Source organism: Chelmon rostratus, chromosome 13 (assembly GCF_017976325.1).
Source record: "Chelmon rostratus isolate fCheRos1 chromosome 13, fCheRos1.pri, whole genome shotgun sequence".
In the NCBI taxonomy this organism is placed as follows: Eukaryota; Metazoa; Chordata; class Actinopteri; order Chaetodontiformes; family Chaetodontidae; genus Chelmon; species Chelmon rostratus.
In genome coordinates this window covers 1007861-1035296 of record NC_055670.1, presented here as the reverse complement: position 1 = coordinate 1035296, position 27436 = coordinate 1007861, and the positions used below count along the sequence as shown (strand labels likewise).

General features: G+C 40.8%; 3 protein-coding genes across 3 annotated transcripts in view; 2 read left to right on the top strand and 1 right to left on the bottom strand.

Moving 5' to 3' along the window:
• kdm6a (lysine (K)-specific demethylase 6A) overlaps positions 1-12676 on the bottom strand; it is a 42137-nt gene extending 29461 nt beyond the window's left edge. The window contains exons 1-5 of the mRNA XM_041951529.1: positions 12213-12676; positions 12007-12070; positions 8514-8622; positions 4928-4977; positions 1549-1607 (exon numbers count right to left, since the gene is read on the bottom strand). Coding sequence (XP_041807463.1) covers positions 1549-1607; positions 4928-4977; positions 8514-8622; positions 12007-12070; positions 12213-12382 — 452 coding nt within the window. The 5' untranslated portion in view covers positions 12383-12676. The remainder of the gene's footprint in view (positions 1-1548; positions 1608-4927; positions 4978-8513; positions 8623-12006; positions 12071-12212) is intronic.
• Positions 12677-14389: 1713 nt separating this feature from the next.
• Positions 14390-17428, top strand: fundc1 (FUN14 domain containing 1). Its single transcript, XM_041951084.1, has 5 exons — positions 14390-14462; positions 14966-15119; positions 15708-15783; positions 15896-16024; positions 16639-17428. The coding sequence occupies exons 1-5, from the start codon at positions 14390-14392 to the stop codon at positions 16714-16716; spliced, it is 510 nt and encodes a 169-aa protein (XP_041807018.1). The 3' UTR covers positions 16717-17428.
• Positions 17429-17741: 313 nt separating this feature from the next.
• efhc2 (EF-hand domain (C-terminal) containing 2) lies at positions 17742-26988 on the top strand. Its single transcript, XM_041950968.1, has 15 exons — positions 17742-17783; positions 18551-18739; positions 19062-19212; positions 19404-19627; positions 20150-20401; positions 21268-21375; positions 22255-22393; positions 23303-23468; positions 23546-23688; positions 23986-24182; positions 24404-24534; positions 24809-25003; positions 26051-26143; positions 26339-26438; positions 26860-26988. Exons 1-15 carry the CDS (start codon positions 17742-17744, stop codon positions 26986-26988), a joined length of 2259 nt encoding a protein of 752 aa, XP_041806902.1.
• The last annotated feature ends 448 nt before the right edge of the window (positions 26989-27436 follow it).

Here is a 27436-nt window from a genome sequence, read left to right as displayed (position 1 = left end):
ACATTCAACAACCATTTCTCATTGAACAGATGTCAAAGATTCTCACTTCTTCACATCAACACCCCCACTCCACAGCATGGTGGACTGCCACATTCACAAAACTTCTTCAGCAGCACACAGAGTAACACGGTATCACAGTTATAAAAGATACCCAGACAGAGAAGGCTCAACATGTTAAAAGAAATAGTCAGGCATTTTAACAAATGAGCTGTCTCATTGTGTCCACTACACAGGGTCTTTTTTTTATTACTACCCAGATCTGGTCATCTAGTCAAACTGAGCAATTGGGGACGAAGGGCCTTTGTTAGACAGGGAACCCACAAGCCAGATGGGTGAACCTTACAGAAAGACAACCATAGGTGGTAGCTCTCCACAAATCAGGCCTTTATGGTAGAGTGGCCAGATAGATGCCATTCTTCACTAAAAGGCACATACAGCATGCTGGGGGGGTTATCCAGAAGACACCTGAATGGCTCTCAGACTGAGAGAAGCAAAATTCTTCTTTTAACTATTTGGCCACAATTCCCAACGGCGTGTGTGGAGGAAACCAGGCACAGAGCCTAACCTCATTAACACCATCCCTACAGCCCAGCACAACGGTGCAGCTGAGGGGACGTTTTTCTACAACAGGGAGTGGGAGACTAGTCAGGATAGAAGAACAGAACAAAAAATTGAGCTATCCTGAATGAAAACCTTTTCCAGAGTGCTCAGGCTGCACTCCAGTTTACAGTTTGACAAGACAACACAAGCCATACCACCAAGAAAACACAGGAGTGGCTTCAGGAAACCTCTGAAAGTCCCGGAGTGACCTCGCCAAGGTCCAAACCTGAACCCAACAGAACATCTCCTGAGAGATCTGAAAATGGCTCTGTGCCAACACTTACCATCCAACCCGGTTGAGCTTGAATGATTCTCCCAAGAAGAATGGTTACATTCACTTTAAATCAGTTATTTGAAAGCATGTAAGCAGCCTAGTAAGGACAACTTTCATCATCTTCATCATTTGTAAAAACCGTCTGTCTGTGCTGTTACGGTAGCGGTGCTTTGAATGGCTAAAAAGTGAGGCAATTTAGCACAGTACATGTTTTGTCATTTGTTTGACACAATGTGAAGCAATGGAGCTGTATATTTTGTTCAGTTGTTTATTAGTCACAAAAGTACTTGGCAATAAACATATTTGCAGTGGAGATCTTAAATATGGTATTATTTAATAATTAATTCAAGAAACCATGGGTGTGTCTCCTTCTACGCAAGTAAGTAGAAGGCACCTTTAGGGAAAAAGGCTTTTTTCTGCCTGATTACAGTGTTTATGCTAAACAGATTCTGAAGCCAACTCTATTGTACACACTGAAATGAAATGATGATCTCAATGTTTTCATCCTACTCGAGGTGAAAAACTAATGGTGTATCTTCCAAAATATTAGTATTTCTTGAATAAGGTATAACGCTTTGTTTGGCCACCATATTTTCAAATCAACAGGAAAAACGTTGATCATAAAACTGGCGGACGACTTGCATGCAATCAAAACGTTTTCAAAAAGCACTTACCACTGAAATGCGTTGTAATGGAAGTAAACCATGCCAAGGCCGTATAAAAAGGCAGCATTCTGAAAAAAGAATGTTGGAAAAGTGTTACAAACAGCAACAATGAAGTTCTCCAGCACATTGTAACGACTTGACAAGAAGCTAAAAGCTAGCTAGTTTTACCTCGTTCAGATGGTCTTTCATATCAAGTGATGTCACACACTAAAGCATGTGGTTACAACAAATTTTCTTTTTCAAAGTTTCTATTCTTACCTTTCTTTCATTCAAGTGTACAACCAGATGACAGACAAAACACATTGCGTAGCATAAAGGTTAAAGTAAGCACAATCATACAGTTGCAATGACATTCAGCCAATGAGTCACACAGACTCACAGAGCATAAATCAATGCAGTACCATCATCAACATAATTATGTTGACACATCTATTCGGCATTATAAGCATCCCCATCTCACTAAGAAGACCAGTCAGAGCACTTTTTGGTCAACCACACCACCACATTGTGGCCAATAAGACTGGAGCTTCTGGGCTCCAAACTATCTACATCACTGCAGCTACCAAGAAAAGTCTGGCCCATGCCATTATCAAGCAGAGGGTGGGACCTCACACGGTCACTAATACAGAGGAGCCCAGAGCTGTCAGGTTTGATCACAATCAAACTCTCAGCACCTCTGTTTAATGGCCAGTTCAAACAGTGAAACATCAAACCAAACTGGTCTATTCATCCACACAGAAAGCATGGAGAGGATGGGCTGGACGCAATCATATCACAGCTGATTGGACAATCCAGGCCATGAACCGGAATTGTACGCAATCTAAACGGAGCAAATATTTCTGCATATAATGCTAAAACATTGTTACTGTACATCCACAACAAAACATCCACCCAGAAAGTCCAATGAAGCTAAGCTTGTTGGAATGACAAATGCTATACTATCAGCTAGGTTAAGCAAAAGCAATATCATGATCCACACTGGATACAAATCAGTGCCAAATGAGGTCATTACTTAATTTATCTGCCAGATTAATTATAGTATAGTCTGGACAATATTAAAAAACATAACACCTACTAATCAAACTACATTTTGATTTTGCAATATACAGTACCAGTACCAGTAGCAGTACCACATGCCATGAGAGAGAGGAACACCATCGTGGATGACTTAACTGTGGAATCGTAGAAACATACACAGCCCCTGAAGGATCACGGTGGGATTTTGTTTTTCCCATGATTTACCTTTGCATTCCTTGCAATACTTTGGCATCTCCCCTCCCCAGGCACCCCCCCAATTCATAGGAACAGTTAGTGTGTTGGTCCAGTCCATTTATTATACACTGCCACTTCAGAGAATCGCTCTGCAGATACTACAGAAAGGAAAGGTGATGTGACACTTTACATTATGCATGTATATCGCTCATTCCTCTTGTCAAAATGCCAGGTGTCGACAAAATACAGCCACTGGCTGTGAGCACGGCTGTAGCTGCTCTGCCTGGCTATGGAGATGGTTATTGCATTTGTGGCTGAATCTCTGATGCTATAGATGTGGTTAACAGCTGTACTGTCACTACTCTTTACTGCTACTATTCTTCGAGGGATAACAGATGTGTTAACAATACACCACAGGAGTTCAGGAGCACAGTGGCTTCAATACAATACTCCTCCAGCACTACCATGTCAACATGCGCACACACACACAAAACTTATGTCACTATCAGAACAATGACAACCAAAGCACACCCACTATCATTCTGTGACCCTTTGGGGGCTCTGTAGTATCAAGGCAACAGTATCAACTCATGAACTGTATCAACAATGACAGCATGTTTGATCCAAAGAGGGAAGAACATTCACCTTAGCTTTAAAACCTGCTATTGTCAATATTTTTAGAATACCAGTTTTTCATATGGAAACGTGAAAACATGCGGAACCGAACCTGCAGAAAATTATCACCCAATAATGACTGCAGGCTCTGACTGCAATGACCCTGTACACTGATTGGTTGGTTTGAAAATTTGGGCCACAGCTACAGTCAGAATGTGGGATTAAATTCTACATTGGCCATGTCTCACAACTTTGGACCACCATTTTGGATTGAGGACCAAAGATTTTGCTATTTGTCTCACAGCTGTCAATGATCATCTGTGACAGCCCAAATTCACAGAACGTGAAGGAGACTGTAACCTTCCAACCACACTATTTCCAGGCTGACACTCTCACCACAGACATCCAAAACCCAACACAATGCTAAATCACACACATCAGAAGAATGTGCAGGTTATATTTTCTAGATGCAAATCAATTCAGCTGCAGGATTTTCATTTCTAGCTGGAAACATTTGATCTCAATATATGAAAGACTCACACCTCTCACAACTAAGCAACTCAGCAGAGTAAATGACATGTAACTAAACCAGTTTGTATGAAATACTATCATTTTCTGTGCACGTCAAATAAACTGTTACAAGTGGACCCTTCTGTGGTCCATATAGGCTACTCTGCATATAATCAGTATGTACTTTATCTGCACCAGCAGTTGTCGTGTGGTAGTAGTCAACCTGAAGGATGTGCTCACTGTGACTATTGTGCCTTGTGTAACGGCTTGACCATTAGCCACTCCAAAACATATGTGACCTTCCATTGCCCTCAGTTCTTGCAGCGTCTCAGGCACTTCTGGTTCTAGTTGGTTCCTTTTGTGCACTGATACACTAGATCTTGAAGCCTTGTGAATCAGTGCAGAAAAGGGCTGTCAAAATTGGCCAAAAATTATATTCAGTTATTCCTTCTAAAAAACACAGGTTTGAACCACAAATATCTCTTCATGCGCATTATGTACATAAGATACAATGGGAGACATACTACTTGTGTCACAATTATTTCTTAATAATAATAAAATCATTATTATTATTAACAAAAATGATTATGTTTCATTATAAACATGGCTTTTAATAGATCTAGATACCTACACATTATAAAATAATATACTTTACCATGTAGCTGAATTATCCACTCGTTTCAGCTTGACTAAGATTTTGTCAACGAAAGTGACATTGTGTGCAGAGTTCCCCATGTTTTTGTGGTTAAGTGACTAGTGGAGATAATAATGTTTTAAAATGGTTCAGTATTGAGAAAGAGCACTGCAGCTGGAAGAATGTTCATATGCAGATGTCACCAACTTTGGTCTTTGCCATTGTTGGCTGTTGCTGGTTGTTAATGTGGGCATAATGTTTAAGTGTCTTTAACAATACTTCTGAGTAGCTCTTACTAACGTGGACTAGATGAAGGACAGTTTAGAAGGTCAGGACCAATAGTGTCTTTCAAGTTGTTACAGAGGCAGATTTAATATTGTACATTTTGGACCACCGTGAGGAGTTGTGCAAACTCACCTTCCAGTAGTCCGACTGTAAACTGAAGTACCTCTGGTATGCAGATAATGCTGAGAAAATGTGAGATGAGTAAAAGAACATGACACAGAAAGAGGGAGAGACACAGAAGAGGATAATGAACCATTAGTGACAATGTTAAAGCTGGAGTTGATAATGTCGGACAAGCAAACAAGCAATATTAAGATTTAGCTTGAAAGCATCAAGCTAAAAAATTCCATCCCCTCCCTCATGCCTCCCTCCAAACCTGAGAAAACACATGAATGTGCACTGCCTGAAGAGTGTTGTAGGATGAGTCCAAAAGTAACATTGAATAGACAACTTTATTAAATATCACAATCATATACGTAAACACGAGCAAGACAGCCTTCAAGAATGGACCTTGCAGTCTGAATCTGCGACCCAACCTGGCATTTATTGCTCACTGCTGTGGGTGTGTCCTTTGTGCTACCGGGTTAGCTGCTGAATGAGAGTCTGTTGGCTCAGAGGGTGCATACTGGAGCACAGAGCACCTCATGTCTCATTCACATGTAAGAAAACTGCTAACATTGTCATAATGAACATGAAAATCATTAGTACTCACAGCTGTCAAGCAAGCATGTCAGTATTGGAAACTCTGGCTGCACTTTCTCTGTCATTCGAGTGTGTCTAGCTCACCATAGCTTTAGCAAAATATCTGCCTAGCATTGTGCAAGATACACAGGTACATACACTACCAGTCAAAAGTTTGGACACACCTTCTCACTCAATGGTTTTTCTTCATTTTATATTACTTTCTATATTGTAGATTCATACTGAAGACATCAAAACTATGAAGGAACACATCATGTAGTAAACAAAAAAGGGTTTAACAAACCAGAATATGTTTTATATGTTGATTTTTCAAAGTGGCCACCTTTTTCTTTGATGACAGCTTTGCACACTCTGGCATTCTCTCAATCAGCTCCATGAGGCAGTCACCTGAAATGGTTTTCAGTTGTGCCATGTCAAGAGTTAATCTGTGGAATTTCTTTCCTTCTTAATGTGTTTGAGATGATCAGTTGTGTTGTGCAGAAGTACGGTTGGTACACAGTTAACCGCCCTCTTTGACTACTGTTATAATCCATTATGGCAAGAACCACTCAGCTAAGTAAAGAGAAACGACATCCATCCATCCATCCATCTCATTCCGCTTATCCGGGGTCGTGTCACGGGGGCAGCAGTCTAAGCAGGTAATGCCCAGACTTCCCTCTCCCCAGACACTTCCACCAGCTCTTCCGGGGGGACCCCAAGGCGTTCCCAGGCCAGCCGAGCGTCATAGTCCCTCCAGCGTGTCCTGGGTCTTCCCCGGGGCCTCTTCCCAGTGGGGCATGCCCGGAGCACCCTCCCAGGAAGGCGTCCAGGAGGCATCAGGTAAAGATGTGGAGGAGCAGCGGCTCTACTCTGAGCTCCTCCCGAGTGACAGAGCTCCTCACCCTATCTCTAAGGGAGTGCCCCGCCACCCTGAGGAGGAAACTCATTTCAGCCGCTTGTATCCGAGATCTCGTTCTTTCAGTCATGACCCAAAGTTCATGACCATAGGTGAGGGTAGGGATCAAGAGCTCTGCCATTCGGCTCAGCTCCTTCTTCACCACGACGGACCGGTACAACGACCGCATTACTGCTGCCGCACCGATCCACCTGTCAATCTCACACTCCATCCTTCCCTCACTCGTGAACAAGACCCCAACTTATACTTGAACTCCTCCACTTGAGGCAGGAGCTCTCCTCCAACCCAAGCCACCTTTTCCCAGTCGAGAACCATGGCCTCGGACTTGGAAGTGCTGATTCTCATGCAAGCCCCTTCACACTCGACTGCAAACCGCCCCAACACATGCTGGAGGTCCTGGTTCGAAGAAGCCAACAGGACAACATCATCCGCAAAAAGCAGAGATGGGATCCTGTGGTCCCCAAACCAAACCAGAAACGACAGTCAATCGTTATTTTAAGACATGAAGGCCAGTCGATCCAGAAGACTTCAAGAACTTTGAATGTATCCTTACATGCACTCGCAAAAAACATCAAACGCTGATGATGAAACAGGAAGACCAAGAGTTACCTCTGCTGCAGAGGATAAGTTCATCAGAGTTACCAGCCTCAGAAACCATAAATTAAATGCACCTCAGAATAGAGCCCATATAAATGCTTCAGACTGCGTGAATCAGGCCTTCATGGTCGAATAGCTGCAAAGAAACCACTACTGAGGAAGAACAAGAAAAACAGACTTGTTCGGGCCAAGAACTGATGAGTCCAAATTTGAGATTTTTGGTTCCAGCCGCCATGTCTTTGTGAGGCTCAGAGAAGGTGAGCGCATTGTTTCAACATATCTGGTTCCCACCGTGAAGCATGGAGGAGGAGGTGTGATGGTGCTTTGCTGGTGACACTGTTGGTGATTTATTGAAAATTCAAGGCACACTTAACCAGCATGGCTACCACAGCATTCTGCAGCAGCATGCCATCCCATCTGGTTTGCACTTGGTCGGACCGTCATTTGTTTTTCAACAGGTTAATGACCCCAAACACACCTCCAGGCTGTGTGAGGGCTATCTGACCAAGAACGAGAGTGATGGAGTGCTGCATCAGATGACTTGGCCTCCACAATCACCTGACCTAAACCCAACTGAGAAATTTCGGGATGAGCTGAATCGCAGAGTGGAGGCAAAACCGCCAACAAGTGCTTAGCACCTCTGGGAGCTACTTCAAGACTGTTGGTGACTGCCTCATGAAGGTGATTGAGAGAATGCTACGAGTATGCAAAGCTGTCATCAAAGCAAAAGGTGGCTACTTCAAAGAATCAAAAATCTAAAAACATATTCTGGTTTGTTTAACCATTTTTTGTTTACCACGTAATTCCACATGTGTTTTCAGTATGAATCTACAACGTAGAGAGAAATAATAAAAATATAAATTAAAAAAAATAAAAAACATTGAGTGAGAAGGTGTGTATGAACTTTTGACTGGTAGTGTAGGTAGACAGGAAGGCAGGCCTTCCAGTCATTTCATTTGGGCCGACTGAAATGATTGGATGGACTTATCACAGGACTGCAACAGTCACAGACGTTTTTGTTCATCAGACCACCTGTTTTGATTGCTGTCCAGATGTAAACTGAGACTCAACAAAGTATAACAAACACGCTTCTAAAATACTTTACCTACTCTATTTTTAAATGTTCAAGATATTCAACTCAGCTGCACTTTCAACACTTTCCAGTAGTAAAGCTTTCAAGACAAGCACAAAATGTCTAATCAGAATAATCCTTTTTTTCCAGCACGTTTTAGCAGTGTTAAACAAAGTAATCTGTTTAGAAAATCAAAGCAACAGTACGCATCAATTGACTCCTCGTAAAAAACTAGATTTAAATTCTTAATTTGGATCCCCATTGGCTTCTATAAAGAAGTTGTTAGTCATCCTGGAGTCCATATAAAAACAATAGAAACACACAATTTTAAATCAAAGTATCAATAAAACAAGAAAAGGCAAAACAGGCCATATATAAATATCAGAAAATAATCTACTGACCCAGATTTGGAAAAATAATAGGCAAGAAGATTTGGACAACGAGACTCTCACCTTTTGGATAGTCCTCCAGCAGGAGGTTGAAGTGGCCCAGCTGGCAGAAAATGTCAGGGTCCACTTTCCCCTCTGTTTTCAGGATGAGGGCATCATAGCTGCTAACAGCCTAAATGAAATGATAATTCAGGGTTAAATTAAAGGGTTGCTATGGAACTGCAATAAAAAATAAAATGACTGGTTGATCATATGCATATCATAAAAAACATGTTTGCACCAGTAGCTTAAATTTATTTATTAGAGGTGATGACACAACTGGCTGATACACTCCTAAAAGGGGTGTGTTTTCCCAGTCTTCCAGGGCTGTTTTGCATAATACCAGCTGTAGGACCAAATATGGACCTCGTCAGTCTCAGTGCTTAAGCAACGACTAAACAAATTACTCGACAGCCCACAGTGCAGCCACTGAAAAGGAATGATTAGAGAGTATGACTGTGAGTGTGCATATAGCGGTGTGTGAGATACAGTCAACACAACAATTATGTTGCATGCTACATACCATAAGAGAAAAACTAACTTGACAAATAAAAGAAGTTGTTTTGTGTTGAACAGAGCATCACCTTCAGTGTAAGATAATATTGTTGAGCTTTGACATCCCTAAAATTTTAATGGATGTTCCTAAAGTCAAATGATTCAGCAATGTTTTCGTCGTAAGACTGAAATGAAATCATTGTATTGTGACATGCTAATACTGGTACAGTTCAGTAAGCTTTTAACATGTTTTTGCACAATTCATTCTGAAGCTACCTAGGCCTTTTTGCCTGTAGTCATTATTAAGAATACCATTTACAATGTCATGTTTGTGTTTGTAAAATGGTTACTGAAGCACTCTGGTATTCAGAATTAACAAAAAAAGATGAACATCTTTTTCAGGCAAAACGGCTATGTTCAGTTGTCTGTCAACAGCAGTCATTAATGCTCATTCAGGATTTGGCTATCTGGCTTGTAGGAGCAGGCAATATAAATTGTTTCTTATAATTGCTTCTTTGTTTTGAGAAACTTGTAAGAATCATCTGATCCTTCTGTACCCATCTAGCATGGACACCATAAAATAACACATGGTGAGCATACTATTTCTGATGTTTATTTGCAGCACATGGTTGCAAGTCTAGTATCAAAGTAAGTTATATATATATACACACACACACACACACACACACACACACACACACACAGGTACCAGGTATGCTACCCAGACTCCACTCAAAGTGTCTTTAATGTCACGCACAATGCGACACACAATGGCGTCAAACCCTGAGTGACTGAAGTGCATCACAGTACTGAGCAGAATCCATGCTGCTACTGGCAGTGCAGTATGGAGAACACAGACAATCATTTATTTGCTAGCCCAATGATCTTTATCCCATTTGTGCACTACAAAAAAACATTTACCCTTCATTAGTGATGTGGCAGAATTAATACAGTAATTTCAATAGGAATATATTAAATACAATACTGTACTGTATACATCACTAATGAATGTAGTGTATATTGTATTTGGTCATTTTCATTGCCATAAATGTTTGAACTAGTGCCTTGGTGTTGCATTTCTATAACTGTTATACTATTTGGGACTTTCAAAATCAAATCATGTTGTGATTAAACCACAACTTTAATTTGAGAAAAAGCAGCTATGCTTGCATCCACAGAAGGAAGAATTCACATACACACCAATTCTTCACACACAATGTCATACACCAAATAAAAATCATGCGTTATTACACACATTGTGGAAGAGCTGGCCTAATGCGAAGCCATTCTTCTACTTATGAATTTGTGTCACAGAGGTTAGCTAAGGTCCAGCAGAGCACCCTGCAGAGACAGTGTGATTCAGCAAACAAAACAGTACACTTACAAAGGCACCCACTAATAGTGCAAACTATATAGGGCCAAAATGAATTCATGTTTCTTAGGTTTAGGTGTTTTGACTCTCTCAGTTTAAACAGTGCCTCATGCTGGACTAATATTCTCTACCCCCCATTTTAAAATGGTAGAGTCCAAAGAGAGGATATAGGGAACTCGGTAACGATATAGATTTAATCCACCAGAGAGATACAAAGAAATTTAATGTGACACAGCCTAATGCATGCAGCGTTATTACCGAGAATAATCCAACAATAACAATTTGTGAGCTGAATGATATGATGTGGACAGGCCTGCCTGGCTGGCCAGGTACCCAGCAGAGTATGACGGCCAGCCACAGAAAATGGCAATAACTGAGTACATGGCCAGGCCTCATCTGAAAGTACACCTTAGCAAAACAATGGTAAACATTCAACAAGAAATCCAGAGGCCACATGTTGAAGACACGTATAAAGCCCGGACAGCGTAACGGTGGCAACATGACTGCATGAACACGATTACTACGTGCATCATGCACAATGCCGTCAGCTCAGCGGCTGCCCCTGGCTTCCGCCTTATAATCATCTTTGTTACAAACACTGATCGTCGTCATCGTGATATAGTTTTTACGAATGCTGATTAGCCTAGCCACTGCTGCTGCTAGTTAGCTAGCAAACGTTTGCTAGATATTTTCTTCCCATCCCCGCCATCTTGGGCCAGGTCAAGCAGCCATTATTTTGCAACCGTAGAATGACACTATATATTTGTTTCTCCCTCGACAATGTCTGCTAAGTGATGCCATAGTAATGTTCGCTGTATGTGCGAGTGAAGGAGGGAGAAAACCGCTGGACAATTAGCCGCTACACGGTACAAGAGTGAGCTGACGCACAACCCAAACTCTAACTGCCATTAATGAGGATGGGACGGGTGGTACAACGTTTGAGGGTTTCCAACATAGCCGTCAACTCCATGTCACTTCTCTCGATAAACATTAAGGGAGTGTGCAGTCCCCCTTCTGAAATTCGCTGTCATACTTTTGCAAGTCCCAACAGTTAGCTAGGTAGCAAGGTGTTACACTTGTTAACCTCACCTCAAGAGCCCACACTTTTCACTTGACTATACAGCATATGTAACATGCAGAGTTACGGCAGTTGAATATAAGTGTGGTTTCTTCACACATGCCTGCTTCTTCTTAAGGATCATTGTGTTGAGAGCTATGTATAACACTCATGCTGTGACAAACACGTTTTCATCAGTAGATAAAATGCTATCACCTAGCATGGTACCTATTTTCTCTACAACCGATGACAACACCGATTCTAGCAGGGTGGAGATTCATATTGTTCTGCAGTTTTATAACGTTGTATGCTAATTTGGACCTGTTTGTCTGTACTTGAGTAGTTTTAGCCTGTGCTTGGCAGTGCAAATGCTGTTCAGTAAATATAAGAATCACGTCCATAATTGAAAGCTGCTTTTACAGTCAGACGGTGGTTCAGCTTCAAAGTTGGGAAAATTGAGGCTTGAGTACGTCGCGGCTAGCCATGTAGCAAGAGTGGCGTTCAGAGGTCTGTACCACTTATTTCAGGTGGGATATGCACTAATCAGAGGAGATAACTGAATGAGGCGACTGCGATCCTATTCTGTGGCATACCTTTAACAGCAAGGCCTTCGTTCTGGCGCCATCTTCTTGAAGCCTATGAAATCCAAACAGTGAACTGCAAGTAGAGGACAGACAACACACACAGGCGGTTCCGTATTACTTGGGGGCAATCATATTTGTCGTTTAAAACTGAGCGATGAAAAAATATATTGCACAAAAGGAGCGGGTAAGACTGTTCTCACTATAGATAATCTAACCTGTCAGTTCCGACCAAGCTCTCTTTTTCTTGCGCTGTTAGCCTCGGAAAGTCCTCTTCGATTTCAGTCGCTGTTCCCGACGCCATTTTCTCCTCGTCATTACCAGCAACGCCGAGACTCCGAGCAGCAGCAGAGGCAGCGGCTGTGAGCGACACTCCGCACGATTTCATGGGAAAGAAATGGCAAGATCGACGGCACCGAGCAACTCCGGCAAAACGCAGTATCAACGAAAGTGTTGCACACCTATCCAGGACTAAAACGGGGCGTAGCGTAATTCTCGCCAAATCCTCAAGGAAATGACCCCTTCAAATTACCTTCCACTCTCCTCATTGTACATCGAAACACAGCGTGTATTCCAGTGCCAATTTATGCATGAAGTTGATGTAATGTTGGGTTTTAGGAGTGAGTGTTACTTAATAATGTCGCAAACTTCCCCAACCATCGGCTCAAAGTTGTTGTAATTGTGTCACATAGGCAAACGCACGCCGCCACCGTCGGCACGCCCTTTGCTCATCCTGACCAATGAATGGCCCGCGTCTGCAATCACATGACTTTCTCGGATTGACGTGCTGCTAACACGCGGACGAACACGCTCACGCACACATCAAACGGACCTTCAAGACCCACCTCTAGTTCTGCTATTGGCTCCCCACGCGATATTATGATTACGTAACTGTATTTTAAACCAACCTATTGGCCATAATAGCTGTCATATTTGTCTATGGGGGGTGGCTGTCAAGGATGTTTTTTGCAACGTTGCAGATATACAGTACATTAGATAGATAGATAGATAGATAGATAGATAGATAGATAGATAGATAGATAGATAGATAGATAGATAGTAAACACTTAACTAAAGTGACAAACTTACATTTGTTAAGTGTATGCACATGATAGTGCCACAGTAAATGTAACTCACTTGTTGGCTCACTTGAAGGTTTGTTGCTAAGGTCTCTGTGACTTTGCTTTCTAATACTAAATGTATCCCTTTTTTTATCTTACACTCCCTCTGTTACTCTATGAAATTGCATTATTAGATAGTATCCGAGAAGTTCTGCACACTGTCCATATAAATACATATGGGATGCTGTGCAATGATTTCAATATTAATCATTTATAACTTTACTTCTGAAGAAAATCAGCTCTCAAAATTCTTGGTGGTTACTCAGAATATGTCTCCACAGGACTGCTTTGGTTCAGTTATAGGTAAAAATAGGAAATTCACTACCAAACAACAAAACTGCATAGACATCACCACAATGTATGATGGGAGGGAAGTAAAATTGACTGTAAAATCTATACTTAAGGTAGCCCATGTAATTCTGTCAAATCAAAACAGAGTAACATTAATTTGCTTTCTTAAAAGTTACCTATTCTTTCACCTCCCTCAGAATCTGTTTTATCAAACTGTCAATTAGTGGTATAAATATGCCGTAAATAAAAGTAGACCTGTGTTTCTGTCAGCTAGGATTTATCTTTTAGAACAGGCAACCCGTATAACTGCTTAAAACAAGCAACACATTTTTTGGACCATTTTGGATCATTTACTGTATCATGTTTTATAGCCTTTTCCCACTTAGAATGGCCTTTATTCTTGTTATCCGTTTCATAACTATCTATCTAGCTATCCCACTGACAGAACTACCTACCTGATTGTAGGTGTATATGAAAGTCAATTTTGAGTAAAAGTCTGAGTATCAGTTCTTGCTAGTATTCTAATTACCCTTTTGTCAATTGAATTAATGCATACATTTATTTATTCTGTTAGTGGCCATTGCCTTATTTACGTGGGAAAAACCTTTGGTTAATACCAAACCGTTCGCTGTCCATAACTGTGTCTTAACTACATTCAGTACATTTTTGCATTATGAGTCTGCTGCAGATCACCCAGCACATGATGGGGTATCCAAGCCGGCATTCTCTACCCACTGTCTAGTCACTTTTTGAATGTTTTTTTTTTTTTCCATTAAAATAAATTTGTCTGTTAGGAGTTGGATTAGATGTATTTTTGCATAGTATTATTTATTAATTTTTTAAATAAATGTTATTAACCATGCTTCCACTTGTTACACTTTTTACATTGACATTATTGTAATTATTATGGTGTGTACATCAAGACATTATTTAGGCAGACCTGTCCCTGACTCGGTTTCTGTTTTACTTTGACCATTAAAATTATGCAAATGACGCCGAGCGTGCAGGCAGCTGAGGACACAGCAGCGCATTCCAAAATGGCGAACCGCGACAAGGGTAAGCAGGCCTAGAAACTCACTACATCTCTAGCTGAACTGGGACACCGGCTATTCTATGCTTGACTTGCACATCAGACATGACTTGCACATCAGACATGTTGTCAAAGTTTGACTATATTTTGGTGTTCTAAAAACTTTGCCTCCCCCCGTTTAAATCGCGGTGTCTTCAGACATAGCATTAATAGCTAACTTTTCAGCTGTCGTCTAGCTTTACTTCCCTGATAATGCTAACTTATTGTTTGGCCTGAGAACTTTACTAAGTTACCGAAAAAGCCAGTAATTGAGCTGTCGTTAACTATGTTGACCGCTCTGTAACGTAAACACCTGAACTGATAAGGTTTATCACTAAGGTGCGCCAGTACAGCGTTGAAAATATTGTGTTGATTTTTATAACAACTGGAGTACTGTGTACAGCACTGCCGTGTTAGCCAGACACCACTGCAGGGCATCCTTTCGTTGCTACTGTATGCTGACTGTTGTTGTTTTACCATGTATGAATAGAGCTTGAAGAGGAGATTTACGACAAAGTCGTGGACTTGACAGAATATGCCAAACGTCAGCGATGGTGGAATCGACTTTTCGGGAAAAACTCTGGCCCCGTAGCAGAGAAATACTCCGTGGCCACACAGATAGCCATCGGGGGAGTGAGTGGATGGTAAATACTCTCTTTGGAAATGCATTGTGTAGCCTTCAGGTGCTCCTAGTTAACTCTCCCACGTAGTTTTGTATGGATTATGGATTTATGATGTGCATAACCCAAAACATTCTGAATGGTTCAGCAATAGTCTAGTGCTAAATTCAGTACATCACTAATTGCCCCTGGGGCCTCGGATTATTTCCTGATCTCTCATCTTGTTCCATGTTTTAAGAAGACAAATCTCCTGTTTCCATCAATTATGAAAACAAATTCCATGATTTATACCCTACAACTTTATAATTGTGCATTTGGGATATCACACCAAACTTTACAATGGTAATTTTAAAGACAGTTGAGGTCATTTATGTAGATAGATAGATAGATACTTTGTTCATCTCCGAGGAGAAATTTGCAGTTCCAGCAGCTCAAAAAGGTGGACACACAAGGGCATGCAAAATAAGAACAGGAACTACTTTCAAGTAATGTGCAACTTACAAGTGATGAACAACTTTCAAGTACAGATCAACCTTCAAGTAAGGCACAACTTTTCAAGTAAGAGGCAAAAATGTGAGACTAACCTTCATTCTCTGTCTTGATTCATTTTAGGTGTGTAGGCTATCTCTTCCAGAAGGTTGGAAAAGTTGCTGCTACATCTGTAGGGGGAGGTCTTTTGTTGCTACAGGTATTCTTGCATCATGAGCCATAAACATGTATGAATTAAGACTTTCAACAGAATTAAAAACACTTTGGTGAATTTGCCCCTAATTTTTTTTTTCATTTACCTGACTCTCCAGATAGCTAACAATAGTGGCTATATCCAAGTGGACTGGAAGAGAGTAGAGAAAGACGTCAACAAAGCGAAGAAGCAATTAAAGAAGGGTACCAATCAAGCAGGCCCAGAGCTAAACACATTTGTTGAGAAGGTATGATTTTTCTGTCATTTATTTTGACTGTCACACAAAGGGCCATCAGTCTTGAAGAATATTTTTTGTCTTGCCTACTTGAAAATGAGACAGTTGGTCCGTCCTGGTGGCCTTGTGGTTGAAACGCTAACAATACAACTGCAACATCCTTGGTTTGATTTTGAGACCTTAACTGCATATCACACCTCCGACTTTTTTTGTCAGTGTCAACAATGTCACCAGCTATACTGTGTGGCTAATTAGACTGTAAAATGTCTGTTCTCATTTTCAGACGAATAAAGACTTACAGAATAATTTGCAATAAACTAGCCAAAGATGCTGTTTTTTTAGCCATTCTTTACTTAATAAAGGTTTGGCTTGATGTTTGTATGTTTAAGATATCAGTGCCAACATGTCAAGGAAGCAGCTAACTGCAAGCACATCTGCTTGCAAGATTTTAATGATTTTGACTGTTTTCTTAATGTGATTCAGGCTGTCTCTGCTTTTGAAAATTTGAGTCAGAAAAAAAAGATCAACAGCTTAATCACTTAACTCAGTGTCAGTGAGAATCAGTGTCAATCTAGAATGGATTCTAAGTACTTTATATACTGAAATAAATTTTCTGTCTTTTTCAGTCAACAGAGTTTGTGAAGAAAAACATTGTTGTCACAAGCGGTTTCATCGGAGGATTCCTGCTCGGCCTGGCATCTTAGGGTCTGCCAAATAAGAAGCTTCTGTGTTGGTTTGATGTCATGAAAAACTGTAGAAAAACATAAAGTCATTGCTGGATGGTTTTTAAGTGTTTAATGACGGCTAGCAACCAATTTCAGAATAGTTTGTAGCTATATTTCTACATAACCTAAAAACGGCACATCCACAGGACAAGCACTGTCGATATGATGTGGGACTTCTTGGTTACACCAGAATGACCTTAAAACGCTTCACTGTCCAGGCCAAACAATGATAAATATCATGCAAAATAAATTGAAAAAATGTAAAGGCCATCAGAATGTTGCAATTTTTTTTATTTATTTTTTCCGCGCTCAATTAAGCCAAGTCAAGTACAAGTAGATTTAAATTCACTTTTACAGGGCAGATGGTGCCCATAGGACTCCATCGGTGCCAGTGTTTTATTTTTTCATTTCCAGACATCGTGATCAGTCATCTTCAGGGTGTGTGCTGAAAGATACAGGATTGTTATACCTTTTTTTTAGAGGTTCTTCATGTTTTATGCATTATGTCAGCCTCCCCTGTATCTTTTTTTAATGTATTTAATGGCACTGAAGGTTGTGGTTTGTGTGCTAAGTTGTGAACAAATAAAAATAAAATCACTTGAATTGTTTCTCATTTATGTGCAGTGGTGCAAGTATGGTTTTTCTTGGATTCCTCCTTTCTATGCTCATAATTAAAGAGTAAATGGAACCACATGTGCTTCTTTAATTTACAGGTATGACTAAAATACAAAGACGATACGATGTTCCATTTAAACCATGTTGTCTGTGATATATTTTGTTCAGTACAGGTATGCAGTTTGCATTTTGAAGTACCCTGGACTGACACAAAGATTAAAATCTCACTTTGTTCACATGCATATGAATAGTTACTAGTTCCTTCCATTAAGAACGTTGCCAAGCGACACTAATAAACGTTTCCATGGTAACCAAAAACTGACCACTAGAAATTTGCAGCAGCTGAGTTGTATGAAGAAACGAATCAACGTGTTTTAAATATTACAGCCATGGCTTTACCTTTTCTGCCCGGGAATTCTCCCGATAAACAAGTAAGTTGACGACATTCAGTACATTTCATACAAATGTTGTGAGTGTAGCTTTGGTCAGCTTGGCAATATGTGACTTATAGATAGTTAGCTAGAGCTAATGCGAGCTAACGTTACAGTCCTGTGTGTTAACTTAGTTTGCGGCTCCTAAACTAAATGTCGGTATTTCACAATCAAACGAGAGCATTTTAGATACAAGCTGAAATGGCAAACCCGTTAGATAACGTTCACTTTGTGGTGACCTTACAGGCTTCAGGTCAGTGAGCAGCTATTTCCCTCGGGTCATTGATTATTTTCTTATTCACCGTAAGTTGGTTAACAGTAGCTTGTAAAGCTTCCAATTAAAAGAAATAGGCTAAGTTTTGCACACCCTCTTGTAACCATTTTGTTCTAAATCAAATGTATGCTAGTTTAGCTTTTGATTTAATAAAGTCATCCAATTTATTTTAGAATTTTGTGTATTCACGTCTGTCAGACAGGGTCTCCTGTTATTCAGTTGCCCTTTTTTGCTGAGAAACTTTCCCAACTCATATTTTAAGAGTTCCCAGTACTCATCTCCCAATGTTGGTTGTTTTTGATAACTCGCAGCAGTAAATAATTTCACTTTAACGTGTCACTACATGACTGTTTTTTGTTTGCACAAATTATAGATAAATAAATAGTTGATGAATAGATTATTTGATGAGCTTATACTACAGTATGTTTTTAATAGAAAGTGAAAACTCTAGCAAGGTTGACAGTAGAGATGCTTTCTCTCTTCTTTACTACAGCTGAGGAAGGGGACATTTCACAAATCCCAGCATTTTGACTATTCAAATGGAGTTCCTATGTTAGTGGGATCTGCGAAGCCAGGCATTGGAGGAGAGCTGTTAGTTGGCCAGAAGATTAAACCCAAATATTCTGTTTACCCCAAGGGAGAGGGCAGTCATTTCCCATCATGGGTGGCCTTTGACAAACAGGTGAATGTTTTTGTGCATTGTATGGAGTACTGGCAAGTTGGAATGGACTGACATGTGTTATTTAATTCCAACTGATATTTAGCTCTTGCTTTAAATGTTAAAATGTTACATACAATACAGTGAATGTTCTGTTCATTATGTCACTAAGCACAGTACAACGGTTCCAGTGGTTTATGTGTTGATCCATTTAGTTTTAATCATTTACTGCACAAGCATTAACATCTGCATATTTCTGTGAAGTCATTAAAGAAATCTTGAAACCCAATGGTCAGTTAGGTAACTAAAAGCCATAATTTAACAAAATGCCATTTTGCCCCTCTAGGCGCTGTGTTTTGAAGCATACTTTCAGGAAGCTGTGCATGAGGCACAAGATGAGACCTACAGAATCAGGAAGTGTAAGATCTACTTCTACCTGGAAGATGACACCATGCAAGTGGTGGAGCCAGAGTACAAGAACAGTGGCATCCCTCAAGGTGTCTGTGACATGACAGAAAATGTCTTGTGACAGTAGCTTTATTTTTCATGTACTTTTTCTAAATTTTCGTTAGTCGGAATCATTTCACCCAATTCCAACTGATCAATTACCCAAAGTAAACAGGTAACCTATGATGAGCACTTTAATATCTGTCGCTTACCATTGCTGTATTGTTGTTCCTTGCGGCAGGAACACTTATTCGTCGCCAACGTATCCCACTGCCTCCCCCAAATGACGACCAGTTCTACAATGTTTTCCATTTCAACATCAACCAACAGATGGTGCTGCACTCACGCACATTCACGTTGACCAACTGTGACTCTTTCACAAGGAATTTTCTCACTAAATGTGGGGTACACCTAAATGACTGTGCCCCCGTGCCTGATGACCCCTACAGCAACCTTCGGGAACAGGTAAACATCAGAGCGACCCATTTTTATGTGGGTTTGGGCCTTTTTGCAATGGATGCAACCATCCATTTTTTCACTGTAAATCAGTTATCTTTTTAATTGATTTACTCATACTTTAGTCTGTAAAATGTCATAATAATTAAAATTTTCTACACTCTAAGTCAACATATTGTCTGATAATGACGTATACCCTTCACGCTGATGTTTTAAAGCTGCCTATTTTCTCTGGGGAAACTGTACCAAATCCCAAGAGTATTTAGTTTACAAAAATATAAAACAGAATCCTTAAACTGAAGACACTGGAACCAGCAAATTGTTCTTACTATTCATTATTTGGCATCATTTATTTTAATTATTATCAAAATATATTTGTTTATTTTGGATCAGGTGTTCATTTATTCAACTAGTAAACCCTGCTGATGAGCCTGTTGCCCAGTTAAAAAGCACTGATACCTATTTGATACCTTTTCTAAATGTGTGATAAGATATATTGATTCTTTGTATTTCACATGGACCTTCATCCAGATTGAGAAAAGTATGCAGCCACTTCGGCCATACGAGAGGCACGACACACTGAAGCAGTTCCTTGACCATGATCGCAAAGTCCTGTGTTTCTACTGTTTCTGGGACGACACACAGAGCATGTTCGGGGACCTCCGGGAGCTCATCCTTCACTACTTCCTGGCTGATGACACCATAGAAATTCTGGAGGTTATCACACCAAACTCCGGGAGAGATAGCGTGTCCAAATTCCTATGTCGCAGCAAACTACCTAAAGTAAGGCACCATAAAAGTGTGACAGTCTGTGAGTCTTTGGGCTATGGGAGTGGAGAGAGGACAACTATATTTATTGTCAAGGAGAAGAAGGAAGGAAAAAACACAGATTCTCCAGGTCATCGAAATTCTTGAATACTTTAGAGAGAGGAACATGCTAGGAAAGAAAAGCCAGAAAATTTGCTAAATTCTCAAGGGTGGTAATGAATTCTTAAGGTGTATGTGAATGTATCTGTCTCACAGTTTATCTCATGCATTAAGTGCGTTCAATTTCCTTGTCCATTAGCATGTTTTACATTTATACATCCAAACCGAAAGGCTTGCAGTGCCTCTCTTTCTGGTTGGGTGACTTCTTTCCATCTTTCGCCCACCATCCCTCCTCTCACAGAGACCTTGTTCAGTCTGACAGGACTGCATCCAGTCTCCCTCAAGCATTTTGGCGTCCTCCTTCAGCTACTGACTGAAGCCTAATTTATCTTGAAAGACAGCCAGTCCTCAATCATGTGTGTGTGTGTGTGTGTCTGCATGTGCTTTCAGTTCAGTACGATGCAGCCCTAAAGGTTGACCAGACCATCATCCAGAATCCATCACTTCTTTACTCTGTCTTTTTATTCTGTCATTGAACCTATCTATCTATCTATCTATCTATCTATCTATCTATCTATCTATCTATCTATCTATCTATCTATCTATCTATCTATCTATCTATCTATCTATCTATCTATCTACCCAGCTGTTGTCTTTCTCAGCTGTGTGTATCTGGGATTGCATGCAGTACGGTGCACAGTTCTGTGAGGATCTTGTATAATGTGTTTTGTGTAACAGTTTGTGCCTTTTCCTCCCTCTGGCTGTTTGTTTTTTCTCTGTAGTATGCTCCAGCCCAGATGAAGCAGCCTGGAGAGGTCACAGACCGCACAGTGCTCAATGTGTTTCCCTCCAGGAATCAGGGAAAATGCTACATACTGGACAGCCTCAAAGTATGTCCTGTCTTAGCCATACTTTCACTATAAACATGCTGAAGGGTCACAAAGTAACTTGACAGAGAGGGAGACTGTTCTGTAACCCAGAGGTTGGAGTAACAGTGGCCCTAAAACAAGCTGTTCTATAGGGCCAAAAGTATGGGGACACCCTTGTCCAATTAAGGTAAAAATTAGTTCAAATTCTGATGATTTAGTTAATGTTAATCTTAATACACAGCATACAGTGACATTTTAGACAATAAAGTGCTTCCAACTGAGTGACAACCGAAAACAGTTTGGGGAACATCTTTCCTGTTTCAGCAAATTGCTGCCCCCATGCACAAAATCATCAAAGTACAAAGTAATGGTTTTCTGAGTTTGGTGTGAAAGAACTTGACTTGCCTGCGCAAAGCCCTGACCTCAGCCCCTTTCAACACCTTTGTGATGGACTGTAACACTGACTGTTACACCTAACATAAGTACGTGACCTCAATAATGTTCTTGTGGCTGAACTGGAGTATATCACTACAAGTTACCAAAATCTTACAGAATTTACTATTACCATTACAGCAAATGCGCACGCACATCCGATAAAAAACCCACAGGTTCTGAGCCAAAAGTGAGCATATGAAAAAATAAACTAACAAACAGCTCGTGGGGCTCCAGTATCAACCTTTTTGTTGGACCAAGGTGATGTTCCGAGCACAACTGCTCTTGATCAAACAAAAGTGACACTCTACAACACCATCTTAAGTATACACATAATGCAATCACACACTAAATGTAGCCAAATGCACAATTCACATATGTTTATCTGAATTTAAAAAATGTAACAATCCTACAGTGGTGGTCTTTCACCCATCTCATTCTCCTGTCTTTCTCCTCTCTGTCTTACAGACAGGAGCTGTCCATGAGGAGTTTTATAAGGACTGTGATCTGACTGTGGGTGGGGAGGTGAACGTGTGGGGCAGGAGAGTGATCATCGCTGACTGTGATGACTTCACCAAAGACTACTACCGCTCCAGATACGGCATAAGTAACCAATATTGTTGTGCTATTGATTCAGTATTGCAGCAAACATGTTTTACAGACTAAATTATTAATTCCAAAAATGATAGACTGATTTATGTTATGTGATGTCAAAAGTGTTTTATCAGTGCAAGAAAAAATCTTATTATTATATATAATCGATATATATATAGATGTATGTGCATTTCTTTTTTATTGACAGTGTGATGTTTTAGGCGGTCACACATTTGAATGTATTTGATTTTCCGTCATGGTACTCATGCCTGCAATGCATTAATCTGAACACTTAGTGGCAGTAAAAGCAAGCACCAGTAAAAGCATTACCTTCCTGCAAAAGTGATCCCTGAGACTAATAGCAGAGGATACCTCTGTCTTTATCTATGTAGTTTATAGTATTAGTATATGGTATACTGAAATGTTATGAGTAATTTTCTCTGTTAAACTGGACTGCGGTCACTCAGTAACTTACATAATGCTGTGGGTCTCCTTGTTACTCCTTGGTCAATTACAATTCGGCACCACTGTGCCTGATATATGATACTCTGGCCCGCCAGCACTGCTATTTCTCCATGCCGCCACACTTAAAGGCACTGGGGACCACAAGAGGCACACTGCTCCCCATCTGGAGAAACCCAAGCTGGACCTGGATGTGTCTGCCACCCTGGGCAGATTCTGGGGCTCACTGCATTAGTCACAGTAGTAAAACAGGCAGAGCCCATAGTGACAGGCCACTGTGATGGAGGGTCCTGTCTCCCTCTGAGCAGTCTGAGGTCAGCTCAGGGTTCCAGTGAGACCCAGGCTGCTGTGCTCCTGCATGGTTGGATTACTTGCTGCCCTCTGATTATTTCAGCTCTTCTTCTCGGTTGCTTTCTTCTTTTAAGTGTTTTGTCTGTTCTCTGTCCTTCTTTCTTTTTAGAGAATTTCACCCCAGTAATGTACAAAGCTCCACCAGCCCCTAAGCCCTTGAGGCCTGTGCCCCCCTACAATGGCTTTGGCTCAGAGGAGGATTCACTAAGCTCCTGCCTGGGCCTGCTGCCCAAGCCCCCGCAGAAAGATTTCTGCAAATTTATGGAGAAAGACAGGTTGGATGTGTTGAAATTACACAATCAAATTACACTGAAATGAAACCCTGAACTCTAGTGTGCATATGTCCCCCTAGATGTGGCCTAGACAGTAATGTGCTGAAATTCCATGCCAAGATGGTGACCACCGATCAAGTTGACAGAGACAGGATATTCATCATCTCTTTTTACCTCTGTGATGACTCCATCAGTGTGTTTGAACGTCCTCAGAGGAACTCAGGTAAAAGTGTTAGGACCATAGCTGCACCCAGACTACTCCCAGGGCTTGAGATACACAATCTACGGCTACCATGATAAACTGTTGGTTTGTCAGATTCACTTTCCCTTTCCAGAATCTTTTGAAAAGAGATGTATGAAAGTTTTTTTTTCAGTTCAATATTAATATTATATGATGGATTAATGGACTGTTCAGTATAAAAGTTAAAATATGTAAAACAAAATGATTTAAGTAGCAGTGAAGTAAAATGAACAATTAGCCAGCCTTTCACCTGTCCCTCTCTCACACATTGTGCACCAGGTGTGCTTGGTGGTAAGTTTCTGGCGCGTGGTCGTGTAAAGAAGCCAGGCCAGGAGCTGTTTAAGAGCGAGCTGTCAGAGCACTTCACAGCTCACGATCTGTACATTGGAGCTACCCTGTGCCTCCACAAAAACCACTTCCAACTTCTAGATACTGATGAATATACCTTCAACTACATGGAGCAACATTCTGAGGAGGTAGGGAGGGAACTGAAGGTTTAAGGATTATTTGGGTACATTTTGTTATCACAAGCTTGCTTTCAGGGGTGGTCTTTGGAACATGTCGCTAGAGCTAACATGGATAAACAGCCTGGTTCAGGAGCTCTAACCATCACCTGTTACCTGTGTATTACTATGAAGCCGTCATTTATAGTTAATCCAATATGTGATTAAATATTTCATCTTGTGTGTGATTAAAGTTCCCCAAAGCCAACGTGGGAAACATCATCAGCAAACTACGTTCCATTCCTGAGGAGAAACAGAGTGAGATCAGGAAGTTTCTGGCTCTCAATGACCCCAACACTGGCTTCATCCCCTATGAGTCGTTCAGGTACACTAAATACTGCAAAAAGAACTATAGTTCAATCTGTCTAGTATGCTCCCCTTGCAATAACACGTACTGAAGTGATACAAATGATATCTGGTCATTTCTTTCCAATTCAAAGGATGTAAGTATTATGGAGGAAGTGACAATAGGATGCAGAGAGAAATTCTTTACATACTGGCTTTAAAATTAGGACTGTGAGATGTGGTGAATAATATGTCCTATCGGTTTTTGTGTATAATTTTCTACATGTTTGTTTGTGTGTTTGTATTCACCACAGGGGCCTGCTGATGGGCCTGGACTGCGGCCTGTCGGATCATGAGGTACTGGTGCTGGCTCGATGTTTCTCAGAGCGTGAGCAGCCTGCGGTGGATGTGCGCCTGATGCTGGCTGTGGCACAGGACTTCCTCAAGAAGAAGCACTTTGAAGAGCTACCCGAAATGGCCAGAGCCTTCACACACCAGGACCGACAAAAGTAGGCAGGTGCACACACACACACACACACACACACACACACACACACACACATTATTTGCTTAAGACAAAACACCGTTGCAGCAGGAACACACAAAAAACACACACAGGCAGACAGCGTCACAACAAGACATCAATCGTGCAGCCAGCGGCTCCATATCTCAGAGCAACAATTAGTTCCAGCACTGTGAAAGTGGAGCATTGGAACCAGATGGACCCTGAAGACTTGTGTAGCATTCTGTCTCTGTGTCTGTCTCTCTGCATGTCATTTCTCTACTCTTTTTGTGTATAAAACTGCATGTTTAATGCATGCATGTTACATATAGCTGCCAATCCATATCTAGTAAACCTTTAACATGCAATGAGTGAGCTAAAATGTATGGCCAGTAGTGCCAAAAGTTGATTTGTTTGTTTATGTAGCTGTGCTGATGCTCTCAGTTATTGTCAGATTGTTCATCAACAACACTGTAATGAAGATGGCATGATAAGAATCAGCATCTGGACCATTGGCATCACTGTGGAAAACAACTGTGGTCTTAGAGAACAAGCATCATCTGATTCACACACACACACACACACACACACACACACACACACACACACACACACACACACACACACACACACACACACACGCACGCACACACACACACACACTCCCATTTTCATACAAATTAAGTTTGAGAGATTATTCTATAAATTATATACTGATGGAAGATTGTTACCTTTTTAAAAGATCAACAAAGGCTAACTAACGCTGCTGATGGCATATTTGCTCTGGTCTTATGTGTTCAGCTTGACAGCACTGACTAATGATGTGAGCCTGCTCATGGTTCTTATGAAGTTATAAAAATAAGTGTGGATTATTTTTAGTTGAGGGAAGATTGTAGCCTCTAAGGAGCATGTGTGTTTTCTTTGAGCTTTTAATAACCCACTACAAATATGTAAGCTGTCTGATGTGAGTCCAAGCACCTAGCTTCAACACTAGGGCTTCTTAGTTTGTTCTCACCTTCGATACCTGTGTCTCTGCTTTTCTTTGTATCTTCAGAACCGGCCATCTCTCCACCGCAGAGACAAGGACCATCTGTAAGGCCTTCCAGCTTCCTTTGCCTGAGAACCTGCTGGCAGGACTGCTCAGCAAGTAGGAGCTCACTAATCACTGTACAGTTCAGGGTAGAACAGTTCCAAGGTTGCGCTGCATTTACAGAATGTTCATGTCATTAATTGTAAAGAAGAGCAGAGTGGCTTTATTTAAGTTAAATGGGGTCTTTGCTGAGGTCTTGTTATTTGGAGGTTGCTAAACAGTATGTACCTGTTTCTAATTTGTCTGCTGTAGGTTTGCAGATGGGGACCAGATTGACTACTCTGCCTTCCTGGCTGGCATTAACTGGGCAGAGCACCGTACTCCCCCAGTCATGCCTGAAGACACCTTAAGGGTAAGAGACAGGAGATATAGTTCTAAAAATTAGGGTCATCCCTAAGAAAGAAAGAATGTGTGTGTGTGTGTGTGTGTGTGTGTGTGTGTGTGTGTGTGTGTGTGTGTGTGTGTGTGTGTGTGTGTGTGTGTGTCATCTAATTTTTAGAACTATAAACAAGGCAGTGTTATTTGCAAAGCCCTTTTAATACACACTGAAACCTTAAGGTGCTTATCAAGTTGTATCATAGAATAGTAAGCTAATAGTAAGACAAATAAAAGAATTTAAAAAGGAGAGGTCTATCACAGAGAACCAATAACAATTGAAAGGACAGCTACAATTAGTAAAACCAAAGTGGAAACTAAAATAATCAATCTGAAAAATAAAGTATTTCAATGCTGTCAGAGTTGAAAAGTGATTTGTATATTCCTGTTGTCTCCAGTTTGATGTGAATGCAAGGTTTGGTGCCAGTGGGGTTACTGTGAAAAACGTCAACTATTCTGCCTTTCTGGGGGATGTATTCAGCATTCCCTTCAACAAGAGTGACCCAACAACTGCCACCTCAACATAGACACACAGTGGGATGTGAAACAATTGTGCCTCACACACATATGGACACACTACTTTTTCCTCAATTAAAGGTGCATCCAGCTAACCAGCATCTGTTCATTTGATTGTGTTTCATGATGGAGATGTGTAAAACTCCAGGTGGTGTGATATGTGTGCACAATTTGAAAGTTTGTTTTCACGTGTATGAATAATGATCAGTAATTGTCTGTTTAAGCATAAGCTAACACAGTCCTGTGAGCTGGGAAATTGATGCTTTACAGGGGAAAGTTCTGAGAACACAGATGCTTTTTGTGTGTGTGTGTGTGTGTGTGTGTGTGCATGTGTGTGTGTGCGTGCGTGCGTGCGTGCGTGCACGTGTGTGTGTGTGTGCGTGTGTGTGTGCGTGTGCTTGTTCACGTTTGTTCACACACATGATTGCAGACTATTAAACTGTATTCTCCAGCACTGTT

Bases quoted from the DNA above. Each gene is read 5' to 3' on its own strand.
- fundc1 (XM_041951084.1), top strand. From the start codon at position 14,390: ATGCAAATGACGCCGAGCGTGCAGGCAGCTGAGGACACAGCAGCGCAT. The intron at 15,120-15,707 runs GTAAATACTCTC...GATTCATTTTAG, and splicing joins ATCGGGGGAGTGAGTGGATG to GTGTGTAGGCTATCTCTTCC. The intron at 15,784-15,895 runs GTATTCTTGCAT...CTGACTCTCCAG, and splicing joins GAGGTCTTTTGTTGCTACAG to ATAGCTAACAATAGTGGCTA.
- efhc2 (XM_041950968.1), top strand. From the start codon at position 17,742: ATGGCTTTACCTTTTCTGCCCGGGAATTCTCCCGATAAACAA. The intron at 24,183-24,403 runs GTAGGGAGGGAA...GTGTGATTAAAG, and splicing joins TGGAGCAACATTCTGAGGAG to TTCCCCAAAGCCAACGTGGG. The intron at 24,535-24,808 runs GTACACTAAATA...TATTCACCACAG, and splicing joins ATCCCCTATGAGTCGTTCAG to GGGCCTGCTGATGGGCCTGG.